The sequence below is a fragment of the Arachis ipaensis genome, chromosome B02 (genome assembly GCF_000816755.2).
Source record: "Arachis ipaensis cultivar K30076 chromosome B02, Araip1.1, whole genome shotgun sequence".
Taxonomy (NCBI): Eukaryota; Viridiplantae; Streptophyta; class Magnoliopsida; order Fabales; family Fabaceae; genus Arachis; species Arachis ipaensis.
The window spans coordinates 340,101-358,323 of NC_029786.2; the positions used below are offsets into that span (position 1 = coordinate 340,101).

Below are 18,223 nucleotides of genomic sequence, written 5' to 3' on the forward strand. Positions count from 1 at the left end.
AATCTCTCATGTTAAAAAATAACTTTCTGTTGTAAAAAATTTAAACAAACGAGCCAATTGTAACTGGTACACTTTCTATTCAAGAACCAAGAATAAATGTTTACATCAACATAACAAGGAAGAAAAACCAAAGTTAATCAGTGCAATTATTATTATTATTTTTTTAACCAACACAAGATGGGGGAATCTGTTGGCCATAACAAGCACCATTGACAAAAGAAGACAAAGACTTGAGTTGTCCTTTGCCACCATAAGGCCACAAATTTATGTCCACCCTTGTTATGTTCTGGCATGGCTTCCTTTTGCTGCAATTCAATTCTACTCCAATCTCAGAACTTCCACTTCCTTTAATGTTCTTGTATGTCACATCACTGATTTGAACACTTGAAGCCACCTTAAAAAGACAAAAATAAAATCTTAGGCTCAGTTTTAGCAACAATATGATGATAATTTTTCAATGTAAACAAAAACAAAAAAGAAAAGATGTTAAGAGGTACTAACCTGATTGCTACAACCATGACTTGGACAATAAGCTTGATCAATGATAATAGGACTAAAAACTTTATCCATGAAAATGTCTTGAAAGAGAAAATTAGAAGCCCTAAGAGGTTTACTCAAAGAAGCAGCCCAAGTTTTGATTCTAAGGCCATTACTAGTACCATTAAATGTGCAATTCTTCACAACAATGTTTTGAACATCTTTTTCTCCATCATTTTTTCCAAGGCTTCCAACACTAATTCCATGGCCAGGGCCACAATGAACACCAAAGATGGTAATGTTCTTAGCACCAGAAATCATAGCAATGCAATCATCACCAGTGGCTATAGTAGCACTTGTGATGTTTATATTATTGGATTCACCAATTTTGATGCCATCAGTGTTAGGGCTATCCCCAGGTGCTGATATCTTTAGCCTTTCCAATTTCACATTTTCACTTCCAAATATCATAAAGTGTCCACCTTTAGGGTTAATTGATTTCAAGTCATGGATTTTACCATTGTTGATGAAGTCAAACCTCACTGTCTGATCCACAAAAGTGAAAAGAGAAGTACAATGTCATTATCATTATAAAATATAACATTTTGCTAACAACAATTTCATAAACCGGTTTGAAAAAGATCAATTAGAAAAAATAAACTTTTTCACTTATCAAGATATTGAAGGCATCAGATAAATAAAATCATTTTTATTGAGAAATTCTTGGAGGCTATCCGTTAGTAATTTTGGCCATTATTTAACAAGTATAAATACTAAATTATTTTCAACAAATATATTTACTAATTTATACGTGCAAATTCTGATAAATATAAGTATAAATTATATATTTTTTATGTATTTTCCTGTAAATATAGACATAAATTATTGCTGATCAAATATTGATCCAAATTAAAATAATAATATTTATTGTTTATATAACATTGTTCATTTTTATATTTATCTCTTTAATCTTAAGTCGTCACTGTGATTTTAAGAAACCCTAATATATACACAGACACAAAATCATGATCAAATACCATTTTAACAAATTTAAATTAAATCAAAGATGAATTTTCTGTATCATATATGAACATAATACTAAACACTACTTATTGGGTGGGAAAGAGAATTTTCTCTTTTAAGCAAAAAAAGATATGATTGTTTCCATCCAAAAATGTCATAAAATATTAAATGAGAAGAATTCACTTTTTTTTTTTCTGTTCCACAAATTATTCCTTAGTGAACAGTAATTACTAATTAATTAATGTATTATGTGTTCAACAAATTAAAGCCGGAAACTATAATTGTCATAAACTCACATTAAAAGCCAAATCAAAAGAATGATGAATACTTATGATGTTTTCCTATCTAAGCAAGATATATGAATGAATCAAATTAAACTTAGTAAATACATTGAAAGGTGACAGAAATAAAATATTAAGAATAATAATAATAATAATTAAAAAAAAAGTTATATACATACTATAGGAAGAGTTGGGCAATGTGGATCCTTGTTGCAATTATGGTGAGGCCATGAAGAAGCTCCTTGACCATCCAATGTGCCACCACCACTCAATGTGAGTTTGTTAACATACAAAAAACCTATCCATTTATCAGTGTTGAATAAAGATGGATATGGTGGTGCCTTCAAAATCCCTTTGATCACAAAACCCATCCTCAAAGCCTTGCATGGCCCTTTGAACACAATTGAATTCAGCATATATGTTCCTTTTGGAATAAAAACTTGTGCCTTTCCATTCCAATTGCATGCATCATTCCATGCTTTCAAAAATGCCTACATATGTATATAAATAAATAGATATTAGAACAAATATAGTTGAAAATAATAGAATAACATTTTTATACTTTTTCAATATATAAGAGGTGGCATATAATAGTCATATTTTAGTTTTTTTTTTAATTTTTTTAAAAGAGATTGATTTTTGAATAAACAGGATAATGACTGTAGTGAAAACTCAGGTACAGTCAACTTTACGTTAAGTTATGAAAATTTAGTCAAATCATTCAAAACATTCAACGGCTCTCAACTATTAATTTCACTGTGAAGTTTACTACACAATTGATTTTTGTGCCAAAGATATGATCATTTCTCTAAAAATTATACAACCTAAACAAAATAAAATAAGACTAATATGTGTATACCCAAAAACCAATTTTTTTTTTTAACTTTAGAATATTGGAATAAAGGAGATAATATATAAGAGATCAAGAACAAATAAAATAAAAGCTAAGGGAGGAAGAAGTGAACAAATGGTTTCTTAATTACCACACTATTATCAGTGTTGCCATTAGCAACTGCTCCATAGCTTTTAACATTGAAAATCTTGCTTTCGAGACGTGCTTCTGCAATAAAAATAAGTGAGAATAATATGAGAAGCATCCATCTTATCATATCCTCCATTTTTTTGGGGGTGTGTGTGTGAATAGTTAGAGTTTGCATATATATAATTAATTGAGGATTTGATTCTTTTAATGCTAATTAAGGGAATAGTTTTAGAAAAAGTCGGAACCAAATACAATATAAGTCAACTCAAGTCAACTATTTGTATTTTTTATTTTAAAATTTTAAAAAATTAGGATAGTTTGAATTTGTTTTTTCTTTTTTATTAACAAAACATATTTATTTTTTTTCTTTTATGGTAGTTACCTTCAAATTATTTAATAATCATGCAATATGATTAATATGTTATATACGATATTATCTTTGTTTTTATTATTACTGTTGACTACTTTAGCTTATCTTTTTCTTTTTTCATAATATTTTCGTATTCAAAATTTTATCAATTATACCGTACTAAAGAAATTTAAACGAGTAAAATAAAATAAAATAAAAATTCATCTCTCTTTCTCTTAGATTCAAAGAATAATATACTGATTTTATTCATAAGTTTGCATGCCTTCCCTTCAAATATATCCATGAGTGATTCAAATAAGTTTTAATTTCACAATATATATTCATTATATTGACTTTGTGGTCAATGAGTGATTCAAATTCAAGTAATTGAGGATACAGTATATAATAATAAATAAATATTACTGATAATTACATAAAAACAAGTGTCAAGAGATAAAATGTTAAAAATTTTATGGTTAATTGATTTCAAACCTTGGATTTTACCATTGCTGATGAAGTCAAACCTCACTATCTGATCAAAAGTATCCACAAAAGATCAAATTAGAAAAATAAACTTTTTTCAGTTATCAAGAGATTGAAGGCATCGGATAAATAAAATAATTTTTATTGATAAACTTTTGGAATTAGCAGTGGTTAATAATTTTGTTCATCATTTGATAAGTATAAATATTAAATTATTTTTAATAAATTTATTTATTAACTTATATATATGAATTTTAAAAAATACAAATATAAATTATTGTTGGTTTAAAATGATAATATTTATTAATTATATAATATTATTCATTTTTATTGTTGTCTCCTTAACCTTAAGTCCTAACCGTGATTTTAAGAAACTCTAATATATATACACGCACAAAATCATGTCTCCTTATCCCGATCCAAATCTGCCTTTCTATTCATCATCAAATCTCACTTCATCTCTGACGTACTCAAGGAGAATGAGAGAAGGAGAGAGCGGGGGCGAGCGGTTGAGGGTGAAACACGGTGAGGAAGATGGCCATGCCATATGGCTACACGGCTCTCATGCATAAGTTTCGGATAGTATGGCGCATCAAAGGAGGGTTTGATTTGTTGGATGTGGGGTTTGGATATTTTTTGGTTAAATTTGATATTGCTGCGGATCGTGAGAAAGTCATTCTTGGTGGCCCGTGGTTGATAGATGGTCACTATGTTGCAGTAAAGTCATGGGATGTGGATTTTAGGCCATGCAAAAAATTCTTTGGATCAACGCTGGTATGGATTCGAGTCTCGGGACTTCCAATTTGGTGCTACCAGGAACAAGCAATGCTGCGAATTGCTTCTGCAATAGGAATTCCGGTGAAAGTAGATTTGGCTACTAAGCTTGCAGAAAGAGGAAAATATGTCCGAGCTTGTGTTCAAATTAATCTTGAGTTGCCTGTAATCAAACATATTATAGTGGAGGGTGTGACTTATGAAGTGGAGTACGAGAGTTTACAGTTGATTTGTGCTACTTGTGCACGGTATGGGCATGATAAATTGTTGTGCATGGAGAAGGAGTCCTTGGAAGGAAACGAAAATTCCTTTGGTGATGGAAAAAATAATGAAGCCCCGACATTAGTGCCACACAACAATCATGAGATTCAACAAGAGGCTAAATCAGAAGCTCGTGATTTGGGTGAGAAATTAGGAGTTGTTAAAGGGAAGGATGTAGTTACGGAATCATTGGCTCCTCACGTGCCTGATAGTCATGTTAATGAGGCATGCATAGATGATGGAGAGGGCTGGCAACAAGTGCTGCGTAAGGGAAAATTCACAATGGGCCAGTCATCAGGTTTGAAGGACCAAGATGGAAAGCAGCACAAGTTTGGTTCGAGAAGGGTTCCAAGGCCCAATTTGCATGGTGATGGAGGCAAATCAATTGGCATTAGGATGGGGAAGCGAGAAAAACATGAAATTGCGCCATCTCCATCGCGCAGAACTCCTGCACGTCGTGGAATTTCTCTACGGAAGCGTCCTCGGCCTTCCTCCTTGCAGAACTCGCCAGTTGATAAAAATGGTGGCACAACGGAGGAAACCTTAGTAGATGGAAGCATGGCAGGTGCAATGTCAGGAGGTCCAAAGGTGGCAATTATTGAGGATCAGAGTATGCCAATACCGCAGGACAAATCACCTATTGAGGTTGGTGATTCTGTTTAGAGTTTATGTTCTTATTTATTCTGTCCCTATTATTTATGGATAGTTTAAATATGATTGTTTGGAATATTAGGGGTGCTTCTAATAAGTTAGCCCGGGTGCATTGTAAGGAACTTGTTAGGAAATTTAGACCTGTTTTCTTTATTGTGGTTGAAACTCACTCCCCTTTTCAGCATTTAAAATTATTTTGGGAAAGGTTGGGATATCACTCTGTTGGTATAGTAGAAGCAGAAGGGCATAAGGGAGGTATTTGGTTTTTATCCTCTATGAAGGGTGTTTGTTGTAAGTTCATTGATGCTTTTGATCATGGTGTTACTGTTGAGGTTCACTTTGATAATTTAATTTGGAGGTGTAGTGGTATTTATGGCAGTCCTCAATTTAATAAAAGGGTTCTCCTTTGGGATTATCTTGTTGCACAATCCATGGTTTTTCAAGGACCTTGGATTGTTCTTGGTGATTTTAATGAAGTCAAATTTTCTCATGAATCTAAGGGCTGTCAATTTTCTCATCAAAGAGCCGACATGTTTGCTACTTCATTAGGGGATAGTGGTTTATTTGATTTGAAGACTATTGGGAGGCGGTTTTCTTGGTACAGGAGGGTGAAAAATTATGTTGACGTGGCAAAAAAGCTTGATCGAGTCTGTATAAATAGTAGTTGGTTATCTAGCTTTCCAGAGGCTTATGCAGAAGTTTTAAATAGGCTTCAGTCTGATCATTGCCCTATTCTGGTGCGTTGTAAAGGTCGTCCTCAGCCTAAAGGGAATCGACCTTTCCGATTTGTTGCTGCTTGGGCTACTCATCCTGGGTATAGGGATATTGTGAACCAATCATGGTGGTCTGGTAATAGAGGAATTCATGGCAAGCTTTCGGAAGTACAGAAGAATTTACTAGAGTTTAACTCGAAGGTATTTGGTAACATTTTTGTTAAGAAATGTGAATTAGAGCAGCAGATTAATTATTTACAAAAGCGTTTGGAAGTGGTGGATAGTATTTATTTGCGTCAGAAAGAGCAACAGTTGCTTGATGATTATAATAATACTCTATTGCAAGAAGAGCTCCTATGGTTCCAAAAGTCCAGAGAGCAGTGGGTAAGGTTCGGGGATAGGAATACAAGATTTTTTCATATTCAAACTCTTGCGCGAAGGAAGCATAATAAAGGATGAAGATTAATGTCGAGAAGTCTAAAGCGCTTTGCTCCAAGAATGTCTCTGCAACAAGGAAAGAGGTTTTCACTGGGGTATCCTCTATCAGATTTGTCCAGGACTTGGGCAAGTATCTTGGAGTTACCCTTAGCCATTCTAGGGTGACTCGTTCAGCTTTCAATGGTGTCCTGGATAAGATTCGGAGTAAGCTAGCAGACTGGAAAGGAAGTTTACTCAATCGGGCTGGTAGGCTCTGCTTGGTTAATTCTGTTGCTGCTGCTATTCCCACGTACCAGATGCAGGTCTCTATTTTTCCCAAAGGAATCATTAGTAAATTGGAGTCTATGATGAGGAATTTTCTTTGGAAAGGACAAGTTGATGGAAGAGGATTGAATCTTGTTAGTTGGAAGGTACTGGTTACTCTAAAAAAATATGGAGGTTTGGGGATTAGAGATCCTTATTGTGTAAATATTGCTCTTCTTGGAAAGCTAGTTTGGACTTTTTTCCAGCAGGCAAACAAGCTATGGGTCCAATTGTTGGATGCCAAATATCGATCATCTCTATATGACTATTTTAGTTATCCTAAGAACAAGGACTCTCCCATTTGGAGGTGTCTTTGCAAGGCTTGGGAAGTGTTGAAGGATGAGTTTGCTTGGTGTATTGGAGATTTGAACCAGAATTTTTGGTTTTCTAGCTGGAGGAGAGAAGGACGGTTATCTAATGAGATGGATTATGTTCATATTTCTGATTCGAATCTCCGGATACAGGATATTTGGTCGGTTGGTAGGTGGCATTTGGATACTCTTTATTCTCCTTTATCTCAAAATCTGAAAGATAATATTCTCTCTTACAATCCAGATGAACAAGCAGGTCCGAAAGTGGGTTGGTATTGGAGTGGGTCTGCTGCCAAAGTCTATGACTCACGCAATGATTACTTGTGGTTGTGTAAGCAGCTGTTTGGTTGGGAGGAGCGGGAGAATTGGCTTTGGCTTTGGCGTCAGCTTGTTCCGGAAAAGCATAAGTTTTTGGCTTGGTTGTGTCTTAAGGAGGCTCTTCCTACTGCAAGTTTTCGCTTTAGAAGAGGGATGTCGTCACCGGATAGGTGTCCAAGATGTCTTTCTAGCCAGGAATCGGTTTTACATTGTATTCGGGATTGTCCAAAAGCTCAGCTTGTCTGGCATAGGTTGGATATTTCTTGTCATCCTTTGGATTTGAAGAACTGGTTCTTGTATCATAGCAGAGAGCATCCGTTCAAGTTCTTTTCGGGACTTTGGTGGATATGGCGAGCAAGGAATAATGACATCTTTAATCCCCATGAAACTTGGCCTTAGCTTGGGATGTGGGTCAACGAGACATTATTTGTGAGACGGATTGTGTGGAAGCATTTAATCTTGTTACTCAAGATGCTTTTGGGTTTATTGATCCACTGGTGCTCAAAATAAGAGATATCATGCATTAGAATTGGCGGGTTGACTTTCGTTTGATTATGAGAGATGCAAATACGGTGGCAGATACTATGGCAAAGATGGCGATGAAGTTACAACTTTCGCATGTGGAGCTACTTTCACCTTGGGAGGAGTTTAAGAGTAGTCTTGAACGAGACTGTCCCTCTATTTAGGCAGTTCCTTGTTTTATTTGTTTTGTTTTTCTTTGTTTAATTTATTTCAGTTACAAAAAAAAATACCATTTTTGACAAATTTAAATTAAATTAAAGATGAATTTTCTGTATCATATATATGAATATAGATTTTAGGTGATTGCTACGGTACCATAATAAATTCATACGTACCGATACTTTTAAAATATGAACAAATAACAATAAAACATGTGGAATTTATTTTCCATGTCAGCATTTAATTTTTTCTTTTTTAAATATATAGTATATCACAACTTTTACTAAAATACCCTTTTAATTAAATAAAAATAAAAAATATTTATTTATTTAATTTTATAAAAAAATTTAAACATTCTTTCTTTATTTGATTAGACAAAAATACCCTTTTAAATTAATCAAATTTTAGAATTCAATTAATCCTAATTTTATAATTTCAAATAATTGAAACAACAAAAAAAAAAACATATTAAAAAAACAAAAAATTAAAAATTGTTCTTCGTCTTCTCCAATTCTTTTGAGTCTTGATCATTCTTGCTCCTCTAAAGAAAAGCAGTTAAAGACCCAAACTAAATCGACAAAATCTTAGCCCTAGGTTTTTTGTAGCCGCTGTCTCCAGGTTCTCAGCGCTTCCGCTTCTTCCTCTTCCCCTGTCCGGAACCCAGGTAGCTCGGCACGTCGTCCCCATCCTCGCTGGCTTCTCTGTTCGTGGCTTGGAGCAGTTCGCCGTCGGATCACCGCTTGCCGTCGTCTCTACTCTCGCCGTCGTCTCTACTCTCGCCGTCGGATCACCGCTTGCCGTCGTGGCAAACCTACGTCGATGACCACCTTCTCTGCGAAATTGAAGGCAACCACCTCTCCTCCGCCGCAATCGTCGGCCAAGACGGCAGTGTTTGGGCTCAGAGCTCTAATTTCCCTCAGGTTATCTTTAATACTTCTCAATTTCTCTCTCCAAAACTCTCCTTCTTTCTTAGTGCTTTGTTTTCCAGATTCATCTGTTCTTTTTTTTTTCCCGTTAATTTTCCTCCGATTTATCAGATTTGATTTGCATGTGACATACTAACATATCCTATGGTTTTGGTGTTAATTTGATACATTCGCGCTTTAACCATAGCTGTTTAGTTTTATCAACTGGAGCTAATTGATTAATTTTTCAGATTCTTAATGTTTCACTTGTTAAGTGCAATTTATGCTATAAATTAAAGCTTGGAGAGAGTCATTAGGAATGACTTGGAGTTTGGACTGTGTGATTATCTGATATGAGATGCATTCCTTTTTATTAGTATGTAACAGTACCAAAATATTCATGGCTTGATGCGCACAAGTTTTCTTTAACCTCAAGAACCAGATGAACTTTTTATTAAACAGGGTTCAAATAAAATGTTCCCCTTAGGCCTTAACAACATAATTTATTTTTTAATTCCCTTGTATTTCTTGTGCGTCTTACGATCCAATAATTTCCTTTGTTGAGTTTACGAAAATATACAACATAAAAGTTCACAAGGGACAATCCACATAGTACATTCTTTTAGAGACAAACAATCCCGAACATGATACTACTCATCACCATAAAAGAGGGTAAGAAATCTTTGAATATGTAGTGATACAAGTATATGTTTTCTGACGAGTTGGCATGTATAGATGGGTGCGGTGCGGTTTGGTTCGGTTTTAAGAGAAAAAGTCATCCGATCCGAACGCTTAATTTATGTGCGGTGCGGTTTGAATTGGATGAACCATTTTTTTAAAATCCGATCCAATTACAAGCGGTTTGGATCGGTTTAGATTTGCAATTTTTTGAATAAAAAGAATTAAATACATATAACAAGTCTTAACATCAAAAATAATTTATTATTTCATGGTTATATGCGATAATGTTTTCTTTCTTGCTTTTACACTTTGGTATAGCTTGAAGAACTTGAAAGTCAGATTGAGTTGAAGACATCCATGCAAAACCAGTCAAAAAAACAAATTTCTCAGTTGTCGGAGAAATTTGTAAAAAAAGAAGAAACCTGCAAAAAGCAGGAAGAAAATGTATTTTTCCTACAAATTTAGTTTCTGTTGAATATATGTTACACTGGAATTTATTGTCACTTATTACTCAGCATTCTCTCTCCCGGGTATGTAACGATTTTTATGTTCATTATTCAGATGAAGGAGCTCGAGAAAAAAAAGAGCAGGAACAGAGCTCAGCTATGCTTCGTCAGCAGGTAACTTTTTATGTTCTTGCATGAATTGTACTTTTGCAAATTGTTATATTATATAACACGGACTTTATTTTGTTGCAGATGAAGGAACAAGAGTGGCAAAGAAAGGCCACAGTCGACGCGGCCCAGGAGCTTGACATGCTCTGGACCCGCTCAAAGGCTGTGGTCATGGATGCCACGAACAACTGCTCCTCTTTACAGCAGAAGTTCCTGGACCTCGCATCGGAGATATTCGCCATGCAACTCTCTATCTCCGAAGTCAACCAGTCAATTGCAATTGGTGAGAAGAGTTCGGATTCCCCTTGTCAAAGGGATCTGAATTCAGTGGAGCTAGTGACTCCAGTGGAGCTAGTGATGGGCAATCTTTTGCAACTGCAGAAGCTAGCTTGGGCAGTTACATCTAGAGGAAAAGGACGAGGACGAGGACCAGGAAGACCTCCAAAGCGAACTAGCGGATTGTAAATACCTAGTGGCTCTGGAGGTCTTCCTGGTCCTCGTCCTCGTCCTTTTTCTCTAGATGTAACTGCCCTGCCTTGGGTAGTAGCTTGCAGCACTCGAACAGGAGTTGAGAAGCTAGCTTCTGCAGTTGCAAAAGATTGCCCATCACTAGCTCCACTGGAGTCACTAGCTCCACTGGATTCAGATCCCTTTGACAAGGGGAATCCGAACTCTTCTCACCAATTGTAATTGACTGGTTGACTTCGGAGATAGAGAGTTGCATGGCTAATACCTCCGATGCGAGGTCCAGGAACTTCTGCTGTAAAGAGGAGCAGTTGTTCGTGGCATCCATGACCACAGCCTTTGAGCGGGCCCAGAGCATGTCAAGCTCCTGGGCCGCGTCGGCTGTGGCCTTTCTTTGCCACTCTTGTTCCTTCATCTGCAACAAAATAAAGTTCGTGTTATATAATATAACAATTTGCAAAAGTACAATTCATGCAAGAACATAAAAAGTTACCTGCTGACGAAGCATAGCTGAGCTCTGTTACTGCTCTTTAAGCTTTTTCTCGAGCTCCTTCATCTGAATAATGAACATAAAAATCCTTACATACCCGGGAGAGAATGCTGAGTAATAAGTGACAATAAATTCCAGTGTAACATATATTCAACAGAAACTAAATTTGTAGGAAAAATACCTTTTTCTTTCTGCTTTCTGCAGGTTTCTTCTTTTATTTTCAATTTCTCCGACAACTGAGAAATTTGTTTTTCTGACTGGTTTTGCATAGATGTCTTCAACTCAATCTGACCTTCAAGTTCTTCAAGCTATACCAAAGTGTAAAAGCAAGAAAGAAAACATTATCTGCATATAACCATGAAATAATAAATTATTTTTGAGGTATTACACCAGAACTTACCATTGCTTTTGTCTTTTGAAGTTCACTTGTGTCAACTTGCATCTTACCGGAACCTAACACAACACCCCTCACTCTAGTTGCGAAATTAAGTGAGCTAAGGGTTTCATCTAAGTCCTTGTCCGATGGACTGATTTGCTGGAACATCAAAGTTTTAGAGTCACCCCCTAAATATGTTAGGGAAGAGCATTATCAATATATGCCTGAAGAAGCTGGGTGTTCTCATATGCACATAAAAAACAAAATGAAAAGAAGTAGACATACCTAAAGAGTCTTCAAGTAAATGTGTCAATTTTGAGTTCCTGAAACTCCCAGAAGAAAATATCACTAAATATTTATTAAGAATAGTGAAAGGTAAGGATAATGGTGTTATACCTATAGGGAATGTGCCTACTCTTCGCTGCTAAAGCAGATATAACAGTGCCAAGAGCCGAAAGAGATAGGTTGATATTTTGTGTTTCCTTAAGCCGCTCCCCTTGCACATCTGTCTTTGCAAGTCTCTCACTACCCGCCAAATCCACAAGCCGAAGCTTACTCTTGGTACACTCACCATTCAGCAAATTTTTAGCCATTACCATTATACAAAGTATGCTGGAAAAGGAAGTAAGAAACAAGCAATCATTACAAGTATTCAAAGAAGAAATTTCATTTTGATGAAGAGAAGACATATATACTAGAGAACTTCTTATAGAATGCAAAAGCTTGGTACCAGTGAGATCTACTACTATGCTTATTAACAGTATTACTTTCCACTGCTCTAGCTTTGCATCCAGCTTGCAGTACATCCCAGGCCTCCTTAACATTTTCAACTTTAGCTTCTACGACACCAGGAATGTAATGAGATCCTTTAGAGCCTTGTTTTATCTCCAACCTGAACACCAATTCAGGAGAAACAGTTATCAATGTTATGGCAGTTTATCATACTTGCACAGCATTATTATAGAGCAGTTAATTTACCTTTTTGTTGTTGATCCTGTAGCCAATAGGTCTCTGATTTGTTCATTATAAACCTCAAGTACACTAACAGATATGTCATAAGAAAATGTATCACTCCTTTTTTTCTCAGGTCGAACAAGAGCTCAAGAGTCCTATAATTTACTCCTCTATTCAGCTCTGTTCCCTCCATGGTAAATGTCTTTCCTGCTCCTGTTGGCCCATAAGCAAATATGCATACATTGTAGCCGTCCAACACAGATGTTACCATTGATGAGGCATCAGCAAAAACATCAACTGTAGAAACAAAGCAACACTGTCCATTTACGAACCACCGAATTCCAGATCTTGCACAATAAAATAAAATATATAAAATAGTACTAATAAAATAAAGCTTTATATGTATACCTTGATCATCTTTTGGTGTATAAACTCTGTCAAATCTGTATTGTTTTTTTGGCATACTAGTTGTCAAAATTCCATCCTTTGCTGCACCAAAATCCAAAACTGTAGTACAGCCAGCGGAGATCTCGTCCTTATTTAAGGGACGGCAACGGCAGAAAACCCTAATGTTCCCTGATATTCTTAACAGAAATGCGTTAGTGCCTTTGGCTTAGAATACTCTTCAAATCAAAACAACTTTTGCTTATAGAACATGTAAGATGTACCTTTAGACTCTTGAAGTTCACTGAAGAGCTTTTTTCTCTGTCATCTCTTCATTGTACTTCACTTTGAGATCTTCACACTGCTTAACTGCAAAAAGTTTAGTCCCTTAAGTATTTTTGTAATATTTCAAAACCAAAAAAGTTAAGTGCAACTCAACTCTTGAATAAAGAGAACAAGTGTATTACTCAAGCATACCCAATTCCTGAATTGCAAATACCATCTTATTTAATTCTGGGATTGAATCAACGCATTCATGCGCTTCAAGAGAAAGTTGACAATAATCACTCTTCATCAACTGCAGGGCAAATTAGGTGCATGTACACTTAGAATGCAATTCTGATCATGATAAAAATAATCTCTCTTAAATATAAATGTTTCCTAGATTTTCATAACTTACCTTTACTTTCTCCTGTAAATTGCTAATTGCTTCTGTCCATTTCTTCTTATCAACTTCATACCAGCTAGAAATGCTTCCCACAGTTTGATCTACAAGGACAATGAAAATAAAATTAGGAAATGCTACCAAGAAGCCCAAAGCACTTCAACGATATACAAGTACTTTAACAACCAGTATCAAGATAACTGAGAAAAAACACCAATGGAACAGTGAGCTCTCCCAACTTAGTGTATCACATCATGGAAATAAGAGAAAATAACATTGGCAGAGGGATTCCAATTTCTCAATGCCCTCCCTCACCCTCACTCACTCCCTTAAATACCCACTCTTACACCCTCGCTCTCTCACGCCCACTATTTTAAAACCATGAGCTATCCATGGATGAAAAAAAAAGGCCCAGATCCTCATGTTCCTACATATTCATGTGAATTAATCCCATTAACCAAGTTAAATAAATTTCATAGACTCCAATATAAGAAAATCAATACAATTCATATACCATTAGTTAGGAATTTTAATTTGAAATGATCAAAGGTCATATCCATTGCTTGCAGTTGCTCCATCGTTGCAGATAGTGACCTACACTCCTGATGGATTTTTTTGTTGAGAAGCTCATATTGCATGTCCATTTTATTTATTTTGTCCATCTGAATAAGAAAGCTCACTGTAACACCCTCACTATCAGAAGTCACGCTTCCGGCTGCGCTACTCTGATAGAAAGAAGTATTACGACTACTTTACATACTAAATACTAAAATAGGAGCCTGTGACTTGACACTATATCGCTGATTTTTTTGAAAACCAGAAATAAAAACTTTATCTTAAGAAAAATACAAGCAGGCATAGATTCATATACAAGACTCCTTACATAATAATTCAATATAATATACATATAAAACATACAAATCATATCCCTCTTGCAAACTTGTAATAACAAAAACGAGGGAAGAAAATAATCTAATTGATACAACAACATATAAACCAAACACAGTATAATTCTTCTTAATGCTTCTTCATCCGGTTTCTGAAAAGGTAAAGCTGTAGGGGGTGAGAACCTAACCACACAGTCTCACCACGGAATTTCAAAGTTGTCATAAAAAGATATTTTATAAGAAAACTATTTTCAAGCTCAGTGATTATCATTGCCTTATGAATCTTTTAAAAACCAATAGGTAATCGTTCAAAACCTTTTCAAAGAAACAATGTTTATTCTTTCAGAAATCTGAAACTTTTCCTTTCTTAAAAGAAAATCTCAATCAGAAACCAACCATACAATCAAACAACACAATCATTAATTCAGCACCAAAATTCATTCTCAAATTAGCACGCCAGGACAAACACAGGCAAGACAGACAAGGAAAGCACAAGTATGTAGCAGTTACAGCAAATAGTTCAAGTAGCAGTTAAGAACAGTTTAGCAATTAGGCAAACCAAAACAAGTTCAAACTCAAGCAAAGCATACAAATGCATATGATGCATGCCTGTCCTATGGCTGATGAGGCTCATCTGTCGGTTATCCAGCCAACCCGACAAGTATGAATTGTCCTTAGACTGTCCCCCGACGTGCATCCCCAAGAGTCTATGCATAGTTTTTCTCAAATAATCAATATTGCTCAATGGGGGTAAACATTCCCGGAAATTTATATAGTGCCTGGTCACACTTACGTCGTAGGGTCAACAGAGTATCGAGTTTTCAACCTGGTACACGTGGTGGCAAGCCACGGCACTTAATCCAGGGAACTTCGTATCTCAGATATTTCAAATTCATAAGCCATATGAATAATTCAAAGATCATATCTCAACATTCTCAACATTCATAATCATTCATTAATCCAAATCTCATTTCCAAATTCATTCAAAAACCATATTTCAGAGAAAATTCTCAATCATCCTTCTTTCCATTCCGTTCACTAATAATTCTCAATCCAAAACATAACTCTTCCTTTGATAAATGAGATAGTTTTAAATCATATAATACTTAAAACCTTTTTAAAATAACTACTTTCAATGAAACTTCTAATTTTATAAAATTTTGGCAACATCTCAGATACTGCCACCCTTTTCGGGTCCCATCCAAACATTTCTCAAACCATTTCCAAATCTCAATCACTTTCCAAAATTCAACCAATTCCAGTATCAAATATTTTAAAACCAGACCAATTCCAATAATAAAACTCTTTTTAAAGTCAAACCAACTCAAGTATTAAATCATTTATAAAATCAGACCGACTCAAAATCAAACCGCTTTAACTTCAAACCAAAAAAAACCATTTTTCCTAATAATCAAGTAAATAACTTTTCAAATCCACTTCTTATCAACAACCGTACTTCAGTCAAGCAATCAAGCACCCAATAATCCAGTCCAACAAACCATCACATCTACAAGACAAATATAATCACAGAAATATATCTTTTTGCATCAATATCTATTTATCACAACTCTGTAATGTAAAATAGATTTTAAGAAAAACCCCTACCTCAACTCGTCGAAACTCTCAAAATCAAAACGCATCAACCCATTTTTCCTCGACCAGCGACAGCTGCAGCTGCAACCTCAGCTTTATCCACTATCAGTAGCAGCAACCGAAACTCTAAGCGCGACACGCAACAACCGGAACTCGATCCTACGTTACCAACATCTCAGAATCTTTATCAAATTCATAACAGAGCAGACATACACTAGCGGTGAAGGTTTTGGAAAAGATATGCTTACTGGAATAAAGGAGAAACATGGAGACGAAGCAACGGCAGCAGCTCCGACACTTAGAAGAACAAGACTCAGCATAAACGAACCACAGTCGGAACCCAAACTGGAGTGGGCTAGGGTATGGCAGCTGTAGGGACGTCCTCCAGCGACTGCAGCAGCGGTTTTCTAGCGCTGTTCGGTGAGGCAGAACAGCGGTGGTAACTTCCACCGTCGTTATCTCCTCTCTTCCGGCGACAAGCTCCTGCGGTAAGGATGGTCGAGCTCCCTTCCAGTGACGGCAACGACGTTACTTTCTTCCTCTTTGCCTCGTTTGACGGTGACGGCGCGGCTGGGGTTCGGTGGCGGTGATTTCTTCGACAGCGGCTACGAGATGCGGCTTCTCGATAGTGTCTCTCTTTGGCTCCCACAAGCGACAGTGACACGCGGTGGCCTCGACTATGGTGGCAAGGAGCACGGCGGCACGAGGACGAACGGCGAGGCAAGCTTGACGGCAGGACATGGCGCAGTGGCGGCGCGGGCTGGAAGCGGTCTGGCGGCGCGGACAGCTCCCCCCTTTCCCGGCGTTCTCCCTCTCTCGGATCCTCCCCCTTCTCTCGCAACCCTCACTCTCCTTTCTTTCTTTTCTTCTTTCTTTCACTGAACTCTGTGTGTGTTAGTGAATGAGTGTATTGTTTGTGTGTGTGTGCTGATTGTGTGGGTGGGGTAACCGTGAGTGAGGGGGGTGAGAGAGTGAGTGTCACATGTGACTGTGGGGTGTTATTTAGTTAGGGTTTGGGGTAGATTAGGAAATTTTAATAAAGATAGGGGTAATAATATAATTTTATAAAATAAATGAAAAGATAAAATAATAATTAAAAACCAAATTAAATGTAAAGTATCCATCTTTCAGTTATAAGAACTCTAAATAATAAATAAGAGTTTACTCAATTTTTATACAAAAATATCTAAAATGTAGTCTTAAATAAATATAATACATCATAATAATTTATTAATAATTTTTAAATATTTATGGGTCTTACACTCACCAAAGCATAGTTATCAGAACGGAACCGGTAATCAAACATCAATTTGAAGCTACAACAGGATTACTGATTATCACAGCATTCATAACATCAAATCAAACACTTCAAACCACAAACTACAAAGGACAACTGAATCCAAGTACATAGTAGTATCTTCACTCTAAAGCATAAAAATAGCCTACTTCCAACTGAATCCGATGTGTCTATGCATGAAACCATAGAACCAACCATTTCTAAGTGGAGTACAAGGGTTTGCTCTGTCCAGCATTCATTTAAAAGCAGCAGACAAAACCAAATGAAGCACATATACTCGGCTATGATTCATTAGAGATTGACCTATTTTTACAAAGCATTTATAGAGAGAGCGCTCCAATAGAGGAGACGACGACGGCCACAGAGCTTCCACACAACGGCGACACAGCTTCCTAGGACGGCGACACAGCTTTCTAGGACGACGACGACACAGGTTTGGTTTAACATTCAACAAATCAAATAAATAATCCAATTTCAAACTCAGAACAGAGACTCAGCTCAGAATCTTCAAAATTAGTTGGAAAAAAGATGAATGGCGAAGACAGAATGAGCTCGGAGAGTGTGAAACAGAGTTACCTAAAATCAGAGGAGAAGATAAGGGACGACAGCCAAAATGGCGAGGAGGGAGCAGCGAGAGGGCGACGAGGCGACGGCGACGGCAACAGGACGATCGCGAGCAGGACGAATCTGATGGAGGATGGGCGGCGAGCGAGGAAGAAGACAGAGAACGGGGGTTCGACTTGGATAACGCCGACAGTACGAAGAGAGACTCCTCGAATGGCCACGGACGGCGGCAGTGGGTCACTGAGCTCAGCGGCGGTGGAGGAACGAATGAAAGTAAGAAAGGAACGAAAACTCGAAAAGACAC

At 36.6% G+C, this 18,223-nt stretch overlaps 1 protein-coding gene, 2 long non-coding RNA genes and 1 pseudogene across 3 annotated transcripts; all 4 read right to left on the reverse strand.

The window, feature by feature from the left end:
- LOC107626527 (exopolygalacturonase-like) lies at positions 79 to 2,899 on the reverse strand. Its single transcript, XM_016329429.2, has 4 exons — positions 2,765 to 2,899; positions 1,961 to 2,272; positions 502 to 1,023; positions 79 to 394 (listed from the first exon to the last, which is right to left on the reverse strand). Exons 1-4 carry the CDS (start codon positions 2,897 to 2,899, stop codon positions 164 to 166), a joined length of 1,200 nt encoding a protein of 399 aa, XP_016184915.1. The 3' UTR covers positions 79 to 163.
- On the reverse strand, positions 8,672 to 8,990 carry LOC110268403. Its single transcript, XR_002356518.1, has 2 exons — positions 8,837 to 8,990; positions 8,672 to 8,800 (listed from the first exon to the last, which is right to left on the reverse strand). It is a non-coding gene; the product is annotated as an uncharacterized LOC110268403 (long non-coding RNA).
- On the reverse strand, positions 11,205 to 17,025 carry LOC107621311 (annotated as a pseudogene).
- On the reverse strand, positions 17,368 to 18,217 carry LOC110267393. Its single transcript, XR_002354950.1, has 2 exons — positions 17,932 to 18,217; positions 17,368 to 17,860 (listed from the first exon to the last, which is right to left on the reverse strand). It is a non-coding gene; the product is annotated as an uncharacterized LOC110267393 (long non-coding RNA).

Bases quoted from the DNA above. Each gene is read 5' to 3' on its own strand.
- LOC107626527 (XM_016329429.2), bottom strand. From the start codon at position 2,899: ATGGAGGATATGATAAGATGGATGCTTCTCATATTATTCTCACTTATT. The intron at 1,024-1,960 runs GTATGTATATAA...TTTGTGGATCAG, and splicing joins ATTGCCCAACTCTTCCTATA to ACAGTGAGGTTTGACTTCAT. The intron at 395-501 runs GTTAGTACCTCT...TGTCTTTTTAAG, and splicing joins GTCATGGTTGTAGCAATCAG to GTGGCTTCAAGTGTTCAAAT.